This window comes from Diceros bicornis, chromosome 21 (assembly GCF_020826845.1).
Source record: "Diceros bicornis minor isolate mBicDic1 chromosome 21, mDicBic1.mat.cur, whole genome shotgun sequence".
Lineage (NCBI taxonomy): Eukaryota > Metazoa > Chordata > Mammalia > Perissodactyla > Rhinocerotidae > Diceros > Diceros bicornis.
Window position 1 is genome coordinate 13,621,257 of NC_080760.1, and position 20,291 is coordinate 13,641,547.

The following is a 20,291-nucleotide window of genomic DNA, read 5'->3' on the forward strand; positions in this document are numbered from 1 at the left end:
TTGGCAAGGATGTGGAGAAATTGGAACCCTTGTGCACTGTTGGTGGGAATGCAAAATGGTACAGCTGCTATGAAAAACAGTATGCTAGTTTCTCAAAAAATTAAACAGAGAATTACCATATGATCTAACAACTCCACGTCTAAATATACACCCAAAGAACTGAAAGCAAGGTCTCAAAGAGAAATTGGTAGACCCATGTTCATAGCAGCATTATTCACAATAGCCAAAATGTGGAGGCAACCCAATTGTCCATTAACAGTTGCGTGGGTAAACAAAATGTGATATATACATACAATGGAATATTATTCAGCCTTAAAAAGGAAGGAAATTCTGACATATGCTATGACATGAGTGAACCTTGAGAATATTATGCTAAGTGAAATAAGCCAGTCACAAAAAGACAAAATACTGTATGATTCCACTTATATGAGGCACCTAGAGTAGTCAGATTTAGAGACAGAAAGTAGAAGGGTGGTTGCCAGGGGCTGGGGGAAGGCAGGAATGGGGAGTTGTTATCTAATGGGTATAGCTCAGTTTTATAAGATGAAAAGAGTTCTGGAGATTGGTTGCACAACAATGTGAAAGAACCTAACACTAATGAACAATACACTTAGAAATAATTAAGATGGTTAATTTATGTTATATGTATTTTACCATAATTTTTTTAAAAAGTGGCCATCTCTTCAGATAATGTGAAGAAACAGAACACCCAGTATGTGCCACTGACCAAGTGCTGTTTCTTGTTTCATGGGATAAGGCAGGATTCAGTTTTCTTAAGGACACACAAGCAGTCAAAATGACTCCATCCCAAGCCCTACTCCTAAATTATATTTTTCCTCATCACTCCTTTCTTCCCACCACAAGAGGGAAACTTTCCCCTGGGACATCTCCAAGGATAAATTCTCACACTTACATTCATATCTTACCAATTCTCATTTCCCCTAAAACCCTGTTCACTCATTAATACTTGTCCAACAACCATTACCTATCCCCACTCAAAGAAGAGAGAAAAAAAGGATCCAGTTAAAAAACGGTGCAAACACCACATGATTTCACTCATATGTGGAAGATTAAACAAACACAGGGACAAAGAGGACAGGTTAGTCATTACCAGAAGGGAAGAGGGTGGGGGCGTGGGTATAAGGGGTAAAGGGGCACACATACACCTGAAATTTTACAATGTTATAAACTATTATGACCTCAATAAAATAATTTTTTAAAGGTGCAAATAAAAATCTAAGTAAACTTTTTAATTTAGGTTTAACGTCAAACTAGGTTACAATCTGCATATATATACATTATACATGTTCTTTTGTACATATCAAATACTATCTAATAAAGCATTTTAATCAAACTGTATTAAACATTTCATAGAAAGTTTCCTTGTTTTAGTCACTTCATTGCTATGAAAAATAAATTAAAAATTTTCACAAGTCAAATAATACTATAAATGCTCCAAAGAGGTTAAGATTCCTTGACAATTAATTATTATTTTGCAATCTTTTCTACATATTTTTGCCATAATTCACAAGTAGTTTGAATACCTCCTGCAAAGGTAATTAAGACACAGCCCTGCACTATAGGTACTGACCTATAAGAGAACCAATGATTACAATATAATGTGAGATGAGCTCCAAGGTAGGTACAGGATACTAAGGGAGTACAGAAGAGGGGCATCTAACTACTCAATCTAAGGCCAGTAGCTTCCAAGAGGAGAAAGAGTCTGAGCTGAGTCTTTATGAAGAGAAAAAGTTGGCAAGAAGAATGAAAAGTGGAGGTACTCGAGGCATAGAAACCTACAACATGTAAGAGTAGAGGGCGAGAAGTAGAGCAAATTACAGGTTCTGCAGGTAGTGTGGTATGATTGCACCACATGATTAAGTGTAAAGGAGTGGTGAGAGATGAGGCTGGAAAAGGAGGCATTAGCCAGGTCATGAGGAGTCTTGCTCAACATGCTAACGAGTTTAGAAATTTCTGGAAGACAACCAGAGTCTTTTAATAATTTTTATGAAAAAGAGTGACATGTTCGCATTTGTATTTTAGAAATATAATGTAGGGCAATGTTAACATGCAACTGAGTTGCAAGTAAGAGGGAAGTAGTTTATAAGAGACCATCATAATCCAATCAGCAATTGCAAGAATCAAAACAAAAATCTTGGTATCAGAAAGGAAATGGACTCTGAGATTAAGAGATAAAAGCAATAGAATTTAGTGACTGATGATGTTGGGGAAGTGAAGGAGAAAAGTGAATCTGGAATGATGAGGGGTTTTGGCTTGCATTATGGTACCATTCATCGAGCCAAGGAATAATAAAAAAGGATCAGATGAAGCTGGTTTGGGACTGAAGGCTGAAGTCCAATAGGACATCAAGATAGATTTAGATGTCCATTAAACAATTAGAAAGAAGGACATGGAAACTAGAAGAGAGGGTCGGACTAGAAATGCAGATTTGGAATCAATACTATACAGATAATAGCTGAAACTATGGAGAGTAGGGCTAACCCAGGAGGGGTGTTTAGAGTGAGAAGGAGGCTAAAGAGAAAACCCTCAGAGTATCAACATTTAAGGGACAGGAAAAGAAGAAAGGATTCTGAAAGGGATTAAGAAATAAGTTAGGTGTTACATATCAAAAGACATTCCTAGGATTTTTTTAATATATGTATTTACTTCACATTCAGTTTTTCTTAAATAAAAACTTACACACACTGTTGATAAGTTTACAAAATACTGGGAGTTGACCGTGCCCCCAAAGAAGAAAACAACTTATTTTTAATGTTTCATTCTTTTTTAAAAAAGGGGCAAAGGGAGTAAGGATATAATCTAAGCCAAAATTCCATGAGCACATACAAGCAGTTTATTAAATTGACCTCTTACTTTTCAGTAGGACGAAGTTCGTGGATAACTGATAAGAGCTTTGACAGCACCTGTAGTTTTCCTGACTCTTCTTCAGTAAACATGAGTGGGTTGTAATCAGCAGGGAACACATTTATCAAGCCTTCATATAGACTTCTCTCTTCATTTTTATCCCAAGTTGAGCTGCATTCTTTTTCCTATTAAAAGGATGATTGTTAACACTGGTTCATGTTTGTTTTTTTAACTGGGAGAAGAAATGCTAAAATTATTTAAAAAAAAAAAAAAAGTGAAGATTTATAGCTACCAGAAAAGCCCAAGCTAATTTTATGTAAATCTTTAGAGGTCACAGTTTGGTCATTTTTGAAAAAAGTAGCATGCATCCTACTGAGTTAATCATAGAGCAGTTCTAATGCAGTCTGCTAACGCCTGCCACCTCACCCTACAGGCCGTGTGTAACTGGAGGGGAGGGGGTTGCAGAGAAAACAGAGGGCGAACAGTGCTACGAAATCTATCCTCTCCAAACCCTGAGATTTCTCATCATTGAGCCCTTTTTGTCTCTTCCTCCCCCTTCCCCTCCTGCTGTGACTTTCTCTCCTGATTTTCGGGCTTCACACAGCACCTCCCAGGTGATGCCCAAAAACAAGCACCCAGCTCACTCCATCTCATCAGTTCCTTCTGCCAGAAGGAACAATTCCACCAGCAAGTTAACACAAATCTATTCTTATAATAATATTTCTTGTTTATCCATAGTTTTTAGAATAATTTTATTCCAAAGAGATTATCACCATCTCTGAAATTCCCCTCCAAAACTGCCTAGCTGACATGTGAACACATAATTAGAGATTACATTTATTAATAACTACATCACTTTTTAGGTTAAATTTCTGGAACTGGTACTCTCTCCCACAATTACTAGATTTATTACTGTTTTCAAAACTTTGTTCAAACTACTCCCCCTGCCTGGAATGCTCCTTCATTTTTGTGCCCAATTATCCCAATCCTATAAATACTTGAGGACTCAATGCATATTCTACCTGATTATTCTTAGCTCCTTTTTTTTGGCATTGAGTCTTAACCTTTATGGTTATACAGCACACTTCAGCTTTGACCTTATTTAATTGAGCAATTAATTATATACTTTTTTATACTTCCCTAATGTTTTCATGTGTGTTGTATTCCTTCTTTAATAATACTAGAAACATGTTTAGAGCAGTGAATCATGCAGCGAAAAATGCTGGGCACAAAGTACTAATTTTAATTTGGCTTAGTATTAAAATATAGTAATATTTGGGTAAAGTCATTTGATTAAAAATACTTAGAATCCTAAGATATTTATATCACTGGGATATACAAGAGGAAAGAGATGGTTGCTGGCTGCTTCAGGTTAGGTTTCCTAAAATGGCTACACCTTGGCAAGGTCATCAAAGGAACACAGACTCAGGGTCTAGTCCACAGCTTTTCATGTTCAGAAACTTGAATATGCTTAAGCACTAGGGAAATAAACCATACTAACCAAATTAAGAGACTGAATAAATCAGAACACAAATTGACCTATAAATGAGACCTGCCTATTTAAAGCAATTGGTCTACACATTCTGACTTACGAAAGAAGGTCTATAGGGGAAGCCAAACCATTCATAGAAAGTTGTCTGGTGAATATTAAATTAAAATACGAGGGAGATGAGTGACCTTAATGCACACGTTCTTAGCCAGGAACATGTAATCAGAATCACTTGAGAAAGTTTTTCAAAATCCTCATGCCTGAGTTCTATTCTCATAGATTCTGAATCAGCCCATATGTGTTGAGGCCTGGACAAATGTATTGTAAAAGCTTTCCAGGAGATTATAATGTGTACTCCTAATTAAGAATCAAACAATAGGGGCCGGCCCTGCGGCTTAGTGGTTAAGTGCGCATGCTCTGCTACTGGCGGCCTGGGTTCGGATCCTGGGCGCGCACGAACACACAGCTTGTCCGGCCATGCTGAGGCAGCGTCCCACATACAGCAACCAGCAGGATGTGCAACTACGACACACAACTATATCTACTGGGGCTTTGGGGGAAAAATGGAAAGAAAAAAAAAAAGAAGAAGAGGATTGGCAATAGATGTTAGCTCAGGGCCGGTCTTCCTCAGCAAAAAGAGGAGGATTGGCATGGATGTTAGCTCAGGGCTGATTTTTCTCACCAAAAAAAAAAAAAATCAAACAATAGATAACATCTTTATGCTGTGACAACCTGATGCATCATCTCCATCGTAGAGATTTACCAGTTGGACTCCTCGTACTAGGTAATCAGGGTACTCTCTTCTCTAACTCTGTGCAATCCAGTGCCCTTCAGTTACGAGTTAAATTTTTATTGGTTACATTCCACTCACATTTCCTGAAGAAAAATCCATTACCTTGATTGAACTTGGAAAACAATCTAGTTTCAATAGAACACATTTATAAACCATTGCTTAAAGTTTACTTCTACATTTAGAAGACTCCTTTCAGTCATTTTATATTAATCCTTATTTGCTACGATGTTAGAGGGAAGGCTTCACTGAATAAGTCTCAGATTGCAAATTATGCACCCTATTTGAAGTCTGTAGTATCATATGACTACTACTAGTTAACTGGTACATTCTGGGCCATCATAAGGTCTTCCTTTTATGGAAGAATTTTTGGCATCTATTTTTGCTGGGCATCATGCCCAACGGGTTTAATTTTTTTTTTTTTTTTTTTGTGAGGAGATCAGCCCTGTGCTAACATCCGCCAATCCTCCTCTTTTTTTGCCGAGGAAGACGGCCCTGGGCTAACATCCGTGCCCATCCTCCTCCACTTTACATGGGACGCCGCCACAGCATGGCTTGCCAAAGCAGTGCGTCGGTGCGCGCCCGGGATCCGAACCAGCGAACCCCGGGCCACCGCAGTGGAGCGCACGCACCCAACCGCTTGCGCCACCGGGCCAGCCCCCCAACGGGTTTAATTTTTATCACTGTATATAGAATCTGTTTCTTAAAAAGTTGCTTAATAAACTGTTATAATCCTGTCTACTGCAGAATTACAGAAAGCTGACTTCTCCTATGATAAACTATGTAAACATAATCCATTGTAGGATAAACGTGGATAATTTTGGTACAAGACTCCATTTTCAAAGTATATAATTAATGATCTCAAGCATAATGTCGCACTCACAAGTTTTCTTTTGTTTGCGAATTATGATTCTACTGTTTAAAGAAAAAATAAAAGAATAAAAATTGCTAAGGGTGAGTTGGGGATAACTCACCCTTATTAATCGTTACTGGGTATTAACAGTTACTGTGCAACTTCCATGGCCAGCCATTTTGCTAGGTTCTTTCCATACTATTTCATCAAATTGCCACAGTAACATTATCAGGAAGTTATTACTGTCTCTGCTTTCCAGTTAGGAAAACTAAGGCTCGGGGCGGCACGGTGGCATAGCGGTTAAGTTCACGTGCTCCACTTTGGCGGACTGGGGTTTGTGGGTTCAGATCCTGGGCACAGACCTACACATCGCTCATCAAGCCACGCTGAGGCAGCATCCCACACAGAGAACTAGAAGGACGTACAACTAAGATATACAACTATGTACTGGGGCTTTGGGGAGACAAAGGGGGGAAAAAAAAGAGGAAGATTGGCACAGATGTTAGCTCAGGGCCAATCTTCCCCCCCGCAAAAAAGAAAAGAAAACTAAGGCTCACAGATGTAACTTGACTATCTGTCAAAGAACTAGTTAAAGACCCAGTAAGTAGCAGAGTGGGGACTGATACCTAGTTTCAACTCCAAAACAGAAAACTCTTACTATACTCCAAACTGCCTTGTATTCATTAAATATCCAAATTGTCAGCTCAACTATACAGCCATTAAAAATCATACTTGTAGAAGGTATCTAATTTGGGAAAATGTTCACAATTTATTCAGTGAAAAAAATAGTAGAATTTAAAATAATAAGCATAGCATCATTAAAATTGTTTCTCTAGAAAAAGATTATTTATGCATATCTCTGAGCCCCTGTTTGCTCACCAAAAATGGGGATAGTAACAATAATAATTCCACAGAAGTTTGTGAAGAATAAATAAAATAATACTAGAAAAGTACTTAGTTTTTGGCACATGCTCAGTGCTTAATAAGTGTTAGCTAAGTATTATTTTGGTATCAGTTTTGGTATTAATAATAATAATGGTATTGCCAGGCCACAAGATAAAATTTTAAGGCTTTATCCCTTAAAATGGTATTTCCTGGCCACAAGATATACAAAATTTTAAGGCTTTTGATACACATTGCCAAACTATCTTCCAGTTGTACCAATTTACATTTTAACCAGTAGACGACTTTTATTTTCTTCTTTGTGATTTTCTGAATTTTATAAATTTCATGTAACAATCATGTATTACTTTTATAATAAGGAAAAAAATAAATTAATTTTTAATGGTAAATTTTGTATTTGTTAGCGCCAAACAAACAAAATCGACTGGATATATTAATATAAAACAGGAAGGGAGACCATGACAAAGTATGAGACAAGGTACCAAAGGGCATGGGGAACAAACTCTAGGAGGCAGAGCCTCAAGCCCACTTCATCCCTAGTTCAGCTCTGTGAATGCGGACAAGCTCTGAAGAGCAAGTAGAAGGCCGGATACACTTTACAACAGAATCATACTCAGAGGCTGCAGAGCTTTTGGAAAACCCACTAACGCAACCCCAGGGATTACTCCAATCTGCCCTCTTAGACTCATATAACGTAGAACCCTCAGCTCATATCCCTGACAAAGTCTCACATTCTACTTACCTTTATAGAGCTGAACAAAAGGCAGGGGTGATTGCATAGTTTTTTAAGAGCTCCAATACATATTAGATGAGGACTATTTTCCAACAACCCTTGAAGACAGAACCTGACAGTCTGAGAATTCAACAGCTTTCGATACAGTGCAATCTGTAGTGTTCCTGGTCGGCAGAAGACGACGTTCTCTATTTTAGGTGGAAGATATTTATTTACGACTTCTTGGGTTCTTCTAAGGATAAAGAGTCCAGTGAGGCAAGTAAGTTCAGCTGCTCTTCTCTCTCCTAACTCCTTTTCTTCCTAAGAAAAAATAGTAGACTTACAATAAAAATGTTATAAACCAAAAATACTTGCAGTTAAAATGAACATTAAACATTTTATAATGATAAACCATTTACTAATTACTTCCCTTCAGATCTTTTTTTAACAGAAGAAATTAAATACAAGTTTGGGATAGAAAAACCAACCATCATCTCTTTAAATGTGCAGCATAATCATTTTATTAAGTGAAGCCTCAGTCTCTTAATCCTTGTTTGTTTGGCTATTGCCACCATTGACAGCCATCAGAAATCAATAATCTACAAACTAAACTATTCTGAAAGTAAGCTTTCATGTGAGGACTGTAATGGTAAAGAGTCTTAAAATCATCAGCAAAGAACTAATAAATTAGCAAATTCTTGGAAGAAAATATTTTGACAGGTTATTGATCCCAAAACTTAGCCTACAAGAAATTATTGGCACAAGGTACTGCTGATTCTTTCAAAATCATTACACATTGTTCATTAAATAATAGTACATTTTTTAAGTCAAAATATGGTATGAATGAAATATATGTTTAAATTCTCTATACAGAATCTTTTGAGTGTACAGAACTTCAGTGAAGCTTAAATAAATCCCATAAGCACATATTGTTTCTACATGAATCAAAGAAAATTTCCCGGGCCGGCCCCGTGGCTTGGCGGTTAAGTGCGTGCCCTCCGCTGCTGGCGGCCCGGGTTCGGATCCCGGGATCGCACCGACGTACCGCTTCTCCGGCCATGCTGAGGCCGCGTCCCACGTACAGCAACTGGAAGGATGTGCAGCTATGACAGACAACTATCTACTGGGGCGTTGGGGGAAAAATAAATAAATAAAATCTTTAAAAAAAAAAAAAAGAAAATTTCCCTTATATTTTAAAACTATATTCAACTTTTGTTACAAAAGAAATAGGTTCACTGAAAAAAAGTCAGAAAATATAGTTAGGCAAAAATAAGAAAACGAAAACCAATTTTAATCAACCAGAAACAATGCTGTCAAGACTTTTATGTATATCTTCCAAGTCTTTTTTTTTTGCATAAATATGCAAATATACTTGATGTTTTATTTTTATTTGTAACAAAAACAGGATCTCAAACTACAAAGCTTCATGGGAACAAGAAACCAGCCAGTTTGGCTTATCACTGTACTCCCCAGGGTCTAGCACTTAGCATTTGGCCCACTTTTTAATATATAAGCATTGGGTAAATAAATGAATGTGATTTTATTTTTAAATAACGTATCATGAACATTTTCCATGCTATTAAATATACGCATAAACCATTATTTTGTATAGTTCCTGGTTCATGGGAAATGTTCAATAAATATGTTTTGACTGATTACCCTATTTTATTAATTCTGAGATATACACTTTTTTATACTTTAACTTCTCTGAGATAGCATGTTTTCTTTAGTGGTACATAAAATGATGATGCACCCTAGAATTGGTAGTATCTTAGATTCAATGAAACATAGTGTCTAAACACGTAGATTCTAATTTAACCACTTTCCTACCTTTAGATATGTTTGTTTGTTTCCCATTAGTTTGTTTACTTCCTTTAGTTTGTTTCTAATTTTTTACCTTTACAGCTAAATCTTTAGCCACATCTATGACTATTTCTTTATAATAAATTCCTAAAAGTGGTATTGCCGGGCCACAAGATAAACACAGTTTTAAGGCTTTTGATACACATTGCTAAACTATCCTCCAGTCATACCAATTTATGTTCTGACCAGTAGAGGACAGTAGTCTCATCTACACTTGCTATTACCAAATAAATCTCACGAACTAAAACATCAGTAGAAAAGTACAGAAGTTACTTCATGGTTATTTTGGTTTACTTACCAGTAAGGACGAACATTTTTATATGTTTACTGTCATTTATAATTCTTTGTGAAGTGCCTATAAATTTTTAAAAACTGATGATGTCATTTTCTAAAATAAAGAATGCAAGAGGAGTTGAAAGGTTGTGGGAAAAATAAAGAATTCACTATACTAATTTAATTTTTCCTAAATTAAAATAATATCTAAGTTATAGATAATTTCCCAGACCTACTGCTCTTTTTCAACCTACTTATTAAAGTAAATTATACCTCAGAAGCAGAAGGTTGTCTGGATATAATGATGGGTTCTTCATATATTTTTCTATAAGATGACAAAGAGCCTAATATTCCTGGATTTACAAAATCAATTAATGCAAAAAATTCTTGGAGATCATTCTGAATTGGAGTACCTAAAGAAATAAAAGTGATAAGGGCAAGTCAGGTCTCTCTGTAATGCATGTAGTAAAGTGTACAAGCAAAGTCCCTAAAACTGAGACAGAGCAGCCAAATCAAGTTAAAAAAAATTAATAACCATATAAATGTTATCTCTGGTTTTAACTGTGCACTAAGTTCTTATTTAGTACAGAATAGTGGCTGAGTACAGGTGCTAGAGTCTGCCTGCTTGGGTTCAAACCCTAACTGCATCACTTACTCTCTGAGTAACCCTGAGCAAGTTTCTTACCCTACCTTTATCATCTGTAAAATAGGAATACATTAGTAGCTCAGAGGCTTGTGAGGATCAAGTGAGTTCATATACTAAGAACAGTGCATAAAGCACAATAAATGTTCCATAACTGTTAGTGATTCTTAACATTATTATAACTGTGTGGACTCTGGACAAGTTGCTTAAGCTCTTTCAGTTAAATTCAGGATTTTTTTCACTTATAAAAGTCGAAAGATAAGTTCCCAGGGGTATTACAATGAAAAGTAGAGACAATGTATGTGAAGTGCCCGGCACAGTGCCTGACATTTAGTAGACACTCAGTGAATGGCACCTATTATTATTACCTTTCAAAGTTATCAGATCAAATTGGGATCTTCACTCATCCTAAAGGTTAGTGAAGACACAGACAGTAATGGATTAATATATCCAGCATATATTACATACTCAATGACTTCTGGCTAATTAATTTTCAAAGAAATACTAGCATGTTTCAATAATTATAATAATACCAAATGAACATATAAATCAGCATAGTAGAACAGTACCATTTCAGATGAGTTTCAAATAACAGACTAGAAAAAGTTGTCTAAAGATGTAAATAATACAAGAAGTAAATAAAAATGCACTTATTTCATTAGCATAGACAACATGAATTTTACAATGTCAAGGAATTTAATGATCACTTGCCTCAAAATTAAATGGGACAACCCCAGGTTGGACTAACGCTTACTAATTTGTGTGTGTGTGTGTGTGTGTGAGGAAGATCAGCCCTGAGCTAACATCCATGCCAATCCTCCTCTTTTTGCCGAGGAAGACTGGCCCTGAGCTAACATCCGTGCCCATCTTCCTCCACTTCATATGGGACGCCACCACAGCATGGCCTGACAAGCAGTGCATCAGTGCACGTCTGGGATCTGAACCCGGGCTGCCAGCAGCGGAGAGTGCGCACTTAACTGTTACGCCATGGGGCCAGCTCCCGCTTACTAATTTTTTTAACACATCTAGTCAGTTCTAAATTTTTAGACACATCATAAAGAGTTGTTGCTAGTGCTGTCTGGTGGATTCCGACTCCTAGCGACCCTGTGTACAGCAGAGCAGAACCCTGCCCAGCCTTTTTGCACCATCCTCTCAGCTTTCAGCACTATATTAGACAATGCTCCGCTGCTATTCATAGGGTTTTCATGGCCAATTTTTTTGGAAGTGAGTAGCCAGGTCCAGAGTTAGAGAAAATATATTTATTTGATATGCATTTTGTTAAGCCTTTAAAAGAATATCCACGACAATGACTAATAAAGATGGGGGAATGGGAAAAGCAAGAAGGAAAGAGGGGAAAGAAAGGTATAAGCATCATTGTGGTTGGCTTCCAGACATTCTCCTAACCCCAAATGATTAATCCAAGCTAATTATGGTAGTCCTATCCTCTTTACCAATGACTGATGTGGGAAAGAGTTTGTGTCTTAGACTGGGTTCCCAGAAGCAGAGCCTGAGATAAGGATTAGGCTGCACATGATTTACAGAGGGAGTACTCTCAGGAGAAAGGGAATAATAGAATCAGAAAATGCAGGGGAAGAAACTAAGAAGGATGTCCTCAGTTATAATGTAGCTTGAGCTAAATTACAAGGAGCCTTAGAGCATAAATTGCACCATAAAGTTGGTCCTAAAATTACCTTGAGTCAAGAGGGCTGGCATTTTTTTACTTACTCTTATATATGAGTCAATCATTGACCAAGCTGCAGGGGAGAGAAGAAGCTCTCATTCAACCAAGGATAATTCTCCAGAAAAGGCAGGAGTTATGAGTTGTTTACTCAATAGTCCCACAGCTAAGGGATAGGTGCAACAGCCCAGGAAAGAGGAGTTAAGAAGGGCACCAAAAGTTTCCACCAACAGTATGTAACCTGTCCTGTCCAGTGAGACACACGAAGAAGTCAGGGAGGGCCCCTGGGAAAGTTTCCTCACTCTTAAAGACGGAGAAACAGAAAGAGCCAGTCCCTGTTCTCCTATGGATATCACCACATCTAGATGTGATGTCTGGAAATGCTGAGGTCACCTGCCGTTAGCCTGATAATGAAGTCAACACCAAACATGGCACAACAGAGGACAAAAAGAACGAGAATCCTGGAAGACATTGTTGAGCCGCTGTATCACCACCCAGGGAGCCTGCCCTGGCTCTAGACTTCCAGCTACGGGAGAGAAGAAGCACATTTGATGCAGATATCTGTTACTGGCACCTGAAATCACCCGAACTGATACACAAGGGAAAGAGGCAGAAGCAAAACTGGAAAAAGAAGAAAGGCAGAACACAGGAGGAGACAAGAAAAGGGATTTAGGGCAGAAAATAAGAAGGAAAAAGAGTAAAGAAGGAAAAAAAAGAAGAGAAGGGGCACGTGGCTCCAAGAAAGCCAATCCACTAGCACAGTGTCATTCTGAGAATGTGTCACAAATGTTGTCTGGAGACGGTTTAGTCCCCCGTTCACTGCTCCTAGTACTCCTTTCTAACTCTAGACTAGGTGGAACCTGTAGAAAAAGCTAAATAATTTAACACTAATAAAAGTTGGGAGCAATGTCCTGTGACAGGAAAAAAGGAAACACTAAAGACTGTCAAGTGAAGTTGGTGTGCTTACTACAACTATTTTCAGGGCTATGGAAGAGAAACTTCTAGGGAAATTGAAAGAATTCTTTCTCTTTCCCTACCACCGTCCCAGGAAAAAAAAGCTTTTTCTTTGTTTTATTGCTTACTTTTTGACAAATCTACCACACAACCCAAGTAATGCAATACCACCAATAACCTACACCTATATCTTCCTCCATTACCTCCATAAAAAGCTCTAAGAGCTCTTTATACATATTCATACATATATTTTTCCTTTAGATCCTATAATTCCACTTCTAGGAATCTATACAGAAAAAGTATATGCCTGTAGATATTCATCACCACATTAGTTTTCAAGATTATGCAATATCATAGGGAAATGTTTATATTCAGTGTATTTTGATGTGTATATGTATGTAAATGAATAAAGATATATTTTGTATGTATATATAAAGAATAAAGAAATATGCATGCATGTTCTCTGTGTGTGTATGAATAATGAAACACGCCAAAATGCTAACAGTTAATTAAGAAAGTGAGATTGGAGAATGATTTCCATTCTTTAGTTTCTAAATATGCTATAATATAGCAATGTGTATGTGTGTGTGGTGTGTATTTTTAACCTTCAATCTTTAATATGAAGCTTGCTTCAAATTTCAGATTTCTCTTTTTTATAACATAATGAAAGGACATCTAACATCTTTTACTAATCACTTGCCCCTTGTTATGGACTGAATTGTGTCCCCTCAAAATTCATATGTTGAAGCCCTAACTCCCAATGTGACTGTATTTGGAGATAGAGTTTTTAAGGAGGTACTTAGGGTTAAAGGGGGTCATAAGAGTGGGGCCCTAATCCAATATGACTGGGGTCCTTCTGAGAGAAAGACACCAGGGATGTGCACATACAGAGGACAGGCCATGAGAGGACACAGCCAGAAGATGGCCACCTGCAAGCCAAGGAGAGAGGCCTCAGGAGAAACCAAACCTGCTGACACCTTGATATTGGACTTCCAGCCTCCAGAACTGTGAGAGAATAAGTCTCTGTTGTTTAAGAAATTTACCACCCAGTCTGTGGTATTTTGTTATGGCAGCTCTAAGTCTAATACACCTCTACTAGTCAGATTGAATCCTAACCAGTTTCCAGTAAATATTAACTAAATGTTCTCCACAGCACTAGACTAGATAATACCAGGAAACAAAATGACAATTACTTTCATTTGACTTTCAGAGAGTTTCTGAGCACCTATCATACGCATAGCACTGTATATACTCATGTACAAAACGTCCGTAATAAGAGACAAATCATCTTGGGAGTAAAATATCCCGCCATTATAAAAAAGAATTCATTCAGGCAATTCTAAGGAGACAAAAACCAGCTACGAGTATTTCTAAATCTAAGAGGTTAGTTAGTGCTGGTTTGTACCTAAATTCACACTCAGCAGGCAGCAGTGACAAGAACAAGAAAGCAGAAGCGAGCTGAAGACGACAAAGTAAGACAGAAGGGGCAACGCCAACTCTTCTACTGACACTATCTCACTAGTCACCCTCACGACATTCCTTTTGAATTAAGGCCCAGAATTATTTTCAGCTGCAAATATTAAATTTAATTTAGAATGCTAATTGAATTAGTATTTGCTTATAATTGAAAATATTAGTAAAACTGTCCATTTTAGCTAAAGAAAATTATCTTATTTTTGAATAGAAGAAAATCTATTTTTATTCCTCACCTTCAGTACTTTTCAGTAACCTTCACTTCCCAGTCTGCTTTCTTATTTCTTTTTCTTCCCCTTCTAATGCCAACCTTTTTAACTCCATAACTGTTACCACTCTTTAAGTAAGCAATATTCATGCCACATTGAGCAGTAAAAAGAAAGAGCCTCTGCTCTTCTCCTCCAACATAGTAAAAATAAATTTAGCTAAATCTTTTTTTCCATTGCTTTTCTGGCCCCAAGATCTCAAAATCAAAGGCTAGTCAAGAAGCTTCAACTGCAGCTTTGGGATCAGTATAAAGAATTCACTTAGTTCCCCAAACAGCCAAGGATATAAAAATCACCTAGATTACATTTTCCATTTCCCCAACTCATTTTCTTCTTTAAAAATGGCTTTTTATAAATATGCAAAGCCGTTTTTTCTATTCTCTGGTTTCCACATCACTAGTATTACTGACAAACATTTGTTGGGCATCTACTAAATCTTGGGGATATAAATAACTATGAGATTTGACCCCTGCCCTTTTTATCTTTATTATCTTTAAGTAACTAAATGTGAAGAATGTAAAGGTCATTTAAACTTCTCAAAATCATTTTTAAAAAGCATATATAGTTTTAAAAATTACACTTAGTAATGGTTAATACAATCCTATACAAATTGGAAGTCAAAATGACCATGAATTACTTCAAGATGAGTACCCTCCCCATTCCAACTCAATGAGAACAGAATAGGGGGAGTTTCCTCTGTTGCTCTAAGGCACACTTCTACCCTAGAGATGTGGACTGGAGGGACAAGCTGTTGGTGACACCCCTTGTCTCTCTTCAGTTTAACTTCAGAGAAGAGCTCAGAAATGCATAAAGGACACTGAATGACAAAATGACACAAAAGATCATGATATAATAAGACTAATCATGCCTTGCCCATTCCTTCCAAAAGAATTAAAGACAGCAGGGAAATGAAGGCTCAAGAAGAAAAGGGAGGGGTCGTAAATATTAGTAACAAATACAACTCTCTTCTTTCTGCTGCTACCAGAAGGGCAAATCAGAAGGGCCACAGGAGACCCAAGTGAGGTGTGGGAGAAAAGCTACACTGAGCTACTCAGGCATGATTCTTGTCTTGGCCTTAAGCTATAAAGGAGTGGGTAGAAAAGGATTCTTGTATTGACACATGGTCCATCCCACCTTTCCAGACAGTGTGGGCCAGAAGCTTTGGCCAGCAATAAACTATGTGCATGCAGCACACACAGAGAAAAATAACGGATATTTATATTAAACACTTACCATGTGTCAGGTCGTCTTCCAAGAATTTTACACGGATTAACTCGTTTGACCCTCACAACAACTTTAACAAGTAGATAGTATTATTATCCCTATTTCACAGATAAGGAAATTGAGGCACAGAGAAGTTAAATAACTTGCCCAAAGTTGCACAGCTGTAAATGTCAGACTTGGGAACCAAGCACAGGCAGTTTAGCCCCATATCCTACATTCTTTACCATGACACCGTTGTGATTATTCCTCAAAAAATCCAAAATCTGGGTTGTAGAAAATTACATAGGGATTTCATAATGCAGAATCCTACCAAGACTCGGTTAACACTGAGTTAGTTATTAGTATGAATTCCACCCAACACCACCAATTCTTTGGATGCCAAGCATCATATTACAAGTCTTATGTTTACCAGGCAAAAATTCCATCATATCTTCCCAAAAGTAAATACTGACCAGTTAGAATTATTCTTTTCTCACAAGAGAGGCTAATGAGGGCTGTAGTTGTCTTAATGGCACTGTTCTTCAAACGATGGCCTTCATCACAGATTAGAAGATCAAATTTTATATTCTTAATTTGATCCAGGGAACGAAGTAACATTTCGTAACTGATGATAAGAACAGAATAAAATGAAGATTTGGTGAATTCTTCTATTTTGTGGTCCTAAAAAAAAAAGATAATATTTAACAAATAATGGATAGAAACTGTATGAAATCAAATTTAAGCTGCATATTCCTGACAACCATTAATCAAGTATTAGAATATGTTAACTCACAACCAAATTGTAAGCCAAGATTCCATTTTTCTGCAAAGGAGTTGGAGAGTTACATACACTTAAAAAACTGCTACATAGAGAGTAAAAACAGCAGTATTGATTTGAAAAGCAAGAGATTTAGAAAATAACGAAGGCTAAGTTTTTAAGTCTCTTACCTGATCAACAGTAAATATCTTGATCCTTTCACTTCCTAGCCATTTTTGAAATTCTTTCCTCCAATTATTCACCAAGCTTCCAGGTGTGACAATAAGTGTCTTCTTTATTACCGGCTTGCCTCCATAGGGTCCCTGACACTGGAGAGTCCAGATGAGCGAAATACATTGCAATGTTTTCCCTAAACCCATTTCATCAGCAAGAATAGCTCCACATCTGCCACTCACTCTGTTAGAAATAATTATACTTCCTTTAATCACAATAGGAAAATGTTTTATGCCCCTAATATCGTCACTTATTAGTCAAGAACCAAAAGCTGATATTTTGTAATTAGGACAAATTCTATCCCCCACTAAATACTTTTTCTAGCTTTGCATTCAGCTGAATTAAAACATATCTCTCTTTTGCATCTGTGATAATTATATTCATTATATATTTATTGTTAACTAAATTACTAAAACAAATCTGAAACTAGAGAGTTGAATCTAAATCATCTGTTACTATCATACATATATATTTAGAGAGACTAAAAATGAATCCCAATTTTATATCTATATTTGAATAATTTAACTATAACTGTGCTTCTCAGCACTAACAGTTGAGCAATTTTTATCAGTTTCAGTACGAGATATCAAAACAGTTTAAAATATACAGTCATCCGCCACATGACGACATTCTGGTCAACGACAGACCACATCTACGATGGTGGTCCCATAAAATTACAACGAAGCTGAGAAGCTGAGAAATCCCTATCGCCTGGTGACATCACAGCCGTCATAACGTCCTAGCACAACATATCACTCACGTGTTTGTGGCGACACTGGGTAAACAAACCTACTGCACTGTCAGTCATATAAAAGTATTGGGTTAAAAACAGAAGAAAGTTTATAGAATAAGGGTATAAAGAAAGAAAATATTTTTGTACAGCTGTACAACATGTTTGTGTTTTACACTAATTACAAGAGTCAAAAATTTTAAAAATCAAAAAGTTTATAAAGTAAAAATAGTTACAGTAAGCTACGGTTAATTTATTATTGAAGAAAGATAAAATTATTTTATAAATGTAGTGTAGCCTAAGGGTACAGTGTTTATAAGTCTACAGGAGTGTCCAGTGATGTCCTAGGCCTCCACATTCACCCACCACTCACTCACTGACTCACCCAGAGCAACTTCCAGTCCTGCAAGCTCCATGCAGGGTAAGTGCCTATACAGGTGTACCATTTTTTATCATTAAACCATATTTTTACTGCACCTTGTCTTTGTTTACATATACAAATACTTACCATTGTGTTATAATTGTCTACAGTATTCAGTACAGTGATATGCTGTGCAGGTTTGTAGTCTAGGAGCGATAGGCTCTACCATATAGCCCAGGTGTGTAGTAGGCTGTACTGTCTAGGTTTGTGTAAGTACACTCTATGACGTTCGCACAACAACGAAATCACCTAACAACAAATTTCTCAGACCGTACCCCCGTTGTTAAGTGACGCATGACTGTATTGTAATGTTAACCAGAAAGATCTACTGAGCTGTATTTATGATTCTCTGGCAATAAATGAAGTCCTCAACCAAAATAGCTCCCTGCACTGTAAGAAAAATTAAACACTAAATACTTGATCTAATACACCTAATTTGGTAAAAATCTTATTCTACAAACCTACTTGGTTAATGCAATTTAAAATTAAATATTATAAGGAATATTAAGTGGTATTTTTATACCACTTTGTCGTTTTTTAAGCTCTTTGATACAGTCATGTATTTTAGATTTATTTGAAAAGAAACTCTTTCTAAGCATAATACATCTGTGAGACCAAAAGTTTAAGGTGCTATTTTTTTCTAATTATCCATTAACTAAATATGCTATTAAAAGTAACAAACAAGACTTGTCCATGTACACCTAAAATGATCCCACATACCACCAGTGGAGTGCATATCACAGATTAGGAAACACTGCTCTAAGTTCTGGGAGTTTGAATGATTTTATGCAAGGGAATGCCATGTTCAGAACGGTTTTTCAGAAAAATAAAGCTGCTGGCTCTCGATAAGCAGAATGGATTTGAGGAGCATCAGAAGCACATACACAAGTTAGGAGCCATCGCAATAGTCCAGATAAAATGTAATTTTATGACATCAGTTACCAGAACTGCTGCAGTGAGGCGTCAGAAAAGATTAGCAATCAAATGATATTTAGGAGATAAAAATAACTAAAAGTTCAGATTTGATTAGACTGAGAAGGTGAGAGAGAAGAAATCCAAGATGATTCCCAGACCAACTAAGATCAGATCCCCAAAAAGAAGAGCAGATTTGAGAGAGAAGATGAGTCTAGAAAGTTTCTAGGAGATAGTATTCCCTTAAGCTGTCATCATTCAAGGGGTTCTTAGAGTTTGGGGGAATTTACATTCCCAATTCTCTATTAAATGACCAATTTAAAAACCAAGGGTCTATGCACTAAAAACAAAACAAAAAAGAAACTGAAGGAAACAGACCAACATGTTAGCAAGGACCTCTGATTCTTTTTTATCTCCTTTGTCTGGGACGTGTATGCGCGTGTGTATGTGTGTCTTCCAAAGTATCTTTGAGAGGAGACGAAAATTCTTTAAGAAAATTCCATTTTAAAAAGGGGAAAGGGGACTTTCTTTTTAAGAAGAAGTGAGATAAGAGGAAAACCTTTCTTCCAAAATCCTCATAAGTAGAATTAAATGCTTCTTCCATTTTGCCCCTATAACCCTTTATCATATCCATAGTGAGCTCTTATTGTACCACGTTAAGGTTGACTGTATCTGTTTCCTCAAACATTTATAAGCTACTTAAGAGTCAGGACCATGGTCCTAGCTCATGTATGCCCAGCTCCCAGCAGGATATCTGGCACATGGCATCCTTCAAGAACCGCTTTTGAAATAAATGCACACATTAAGTACTATTTACCATTCCTACCAACTAAAATTCATGATGTACCCACTAAGACTCATTCAGGTTCTTCCTAGAAAACCATTATGTTACAGGTTGAATTAAAACTCAGATTAGACTAAACAAATGATTTATTTTCCTACCTCATTCCCATCACACATTCATAAAGGAATTTGATTCCTTCTTTCTGATGTGGTCGAAGATGACGTACAAGGTGAGGATCTATCACTACATCCACAATAGCAAAACAGTTCTTATTGAACATCCACTGGTGATTATCGTCTGGTCGTAGCATAACAAGGGAATCTTAAGAAAAAGGTAAACGTATAATTATAAATGTATTACAATTTCACTTTGTCAGCAACTACATTATCTTGCTTTAATTACTTATAAGAGGGGGCCGGCCCCGTGGCTTAGTGGTTAAGTGCGCATGCTCTGCTACTGGTGGCCCGGGTTCGGATCTCGGGCGCTCA

The 20,291-nt window shown here is 37.0% G+C and overlaps 1 protein-coding gene across 4 annotated transcripts in view; it reads right to left on the reverse strand.

The window, feature by feature from the left end:
- RAD54B (RAD54 homolog B) overlaps positions 1-20,291 on the reverse strand; it is a 97,856-nt gene that overhangs the window by 15,072 nt on the left and 62,493 nt on the right. For all 4 annotated transcript variants that reach the window (XM_058564616.1, XM_058564615.1, XM_058564614.1 and 1 more), the window contains 6 exons: positions 19,962-20,124; positions 16,914-17,139; positions 16,439-16,646; positions 10,022-10,161; positions 7,643-7,933; positions 2,875-3,050 (listed from right to left, as the gene is read on the reverse strand). In XM_058564616.1, the coding sequence (XP_058420599.1) occupies positions 2,875-3,050; positions 7,643-7,933; positions 10,022-10,161; positions 16,439-16,646; positions 16,914-17,139; positions 19,962-20,124 (1,204 nt within the window). The remainder of the gene's footprint in view (positions 1-2,874; positions 3,051-7,642; positions 7,934-10,021; positions 10,162-16,438; positions 16,647-16,913; positions 17,140-19,961; positions 20,125-20,291) is intronic.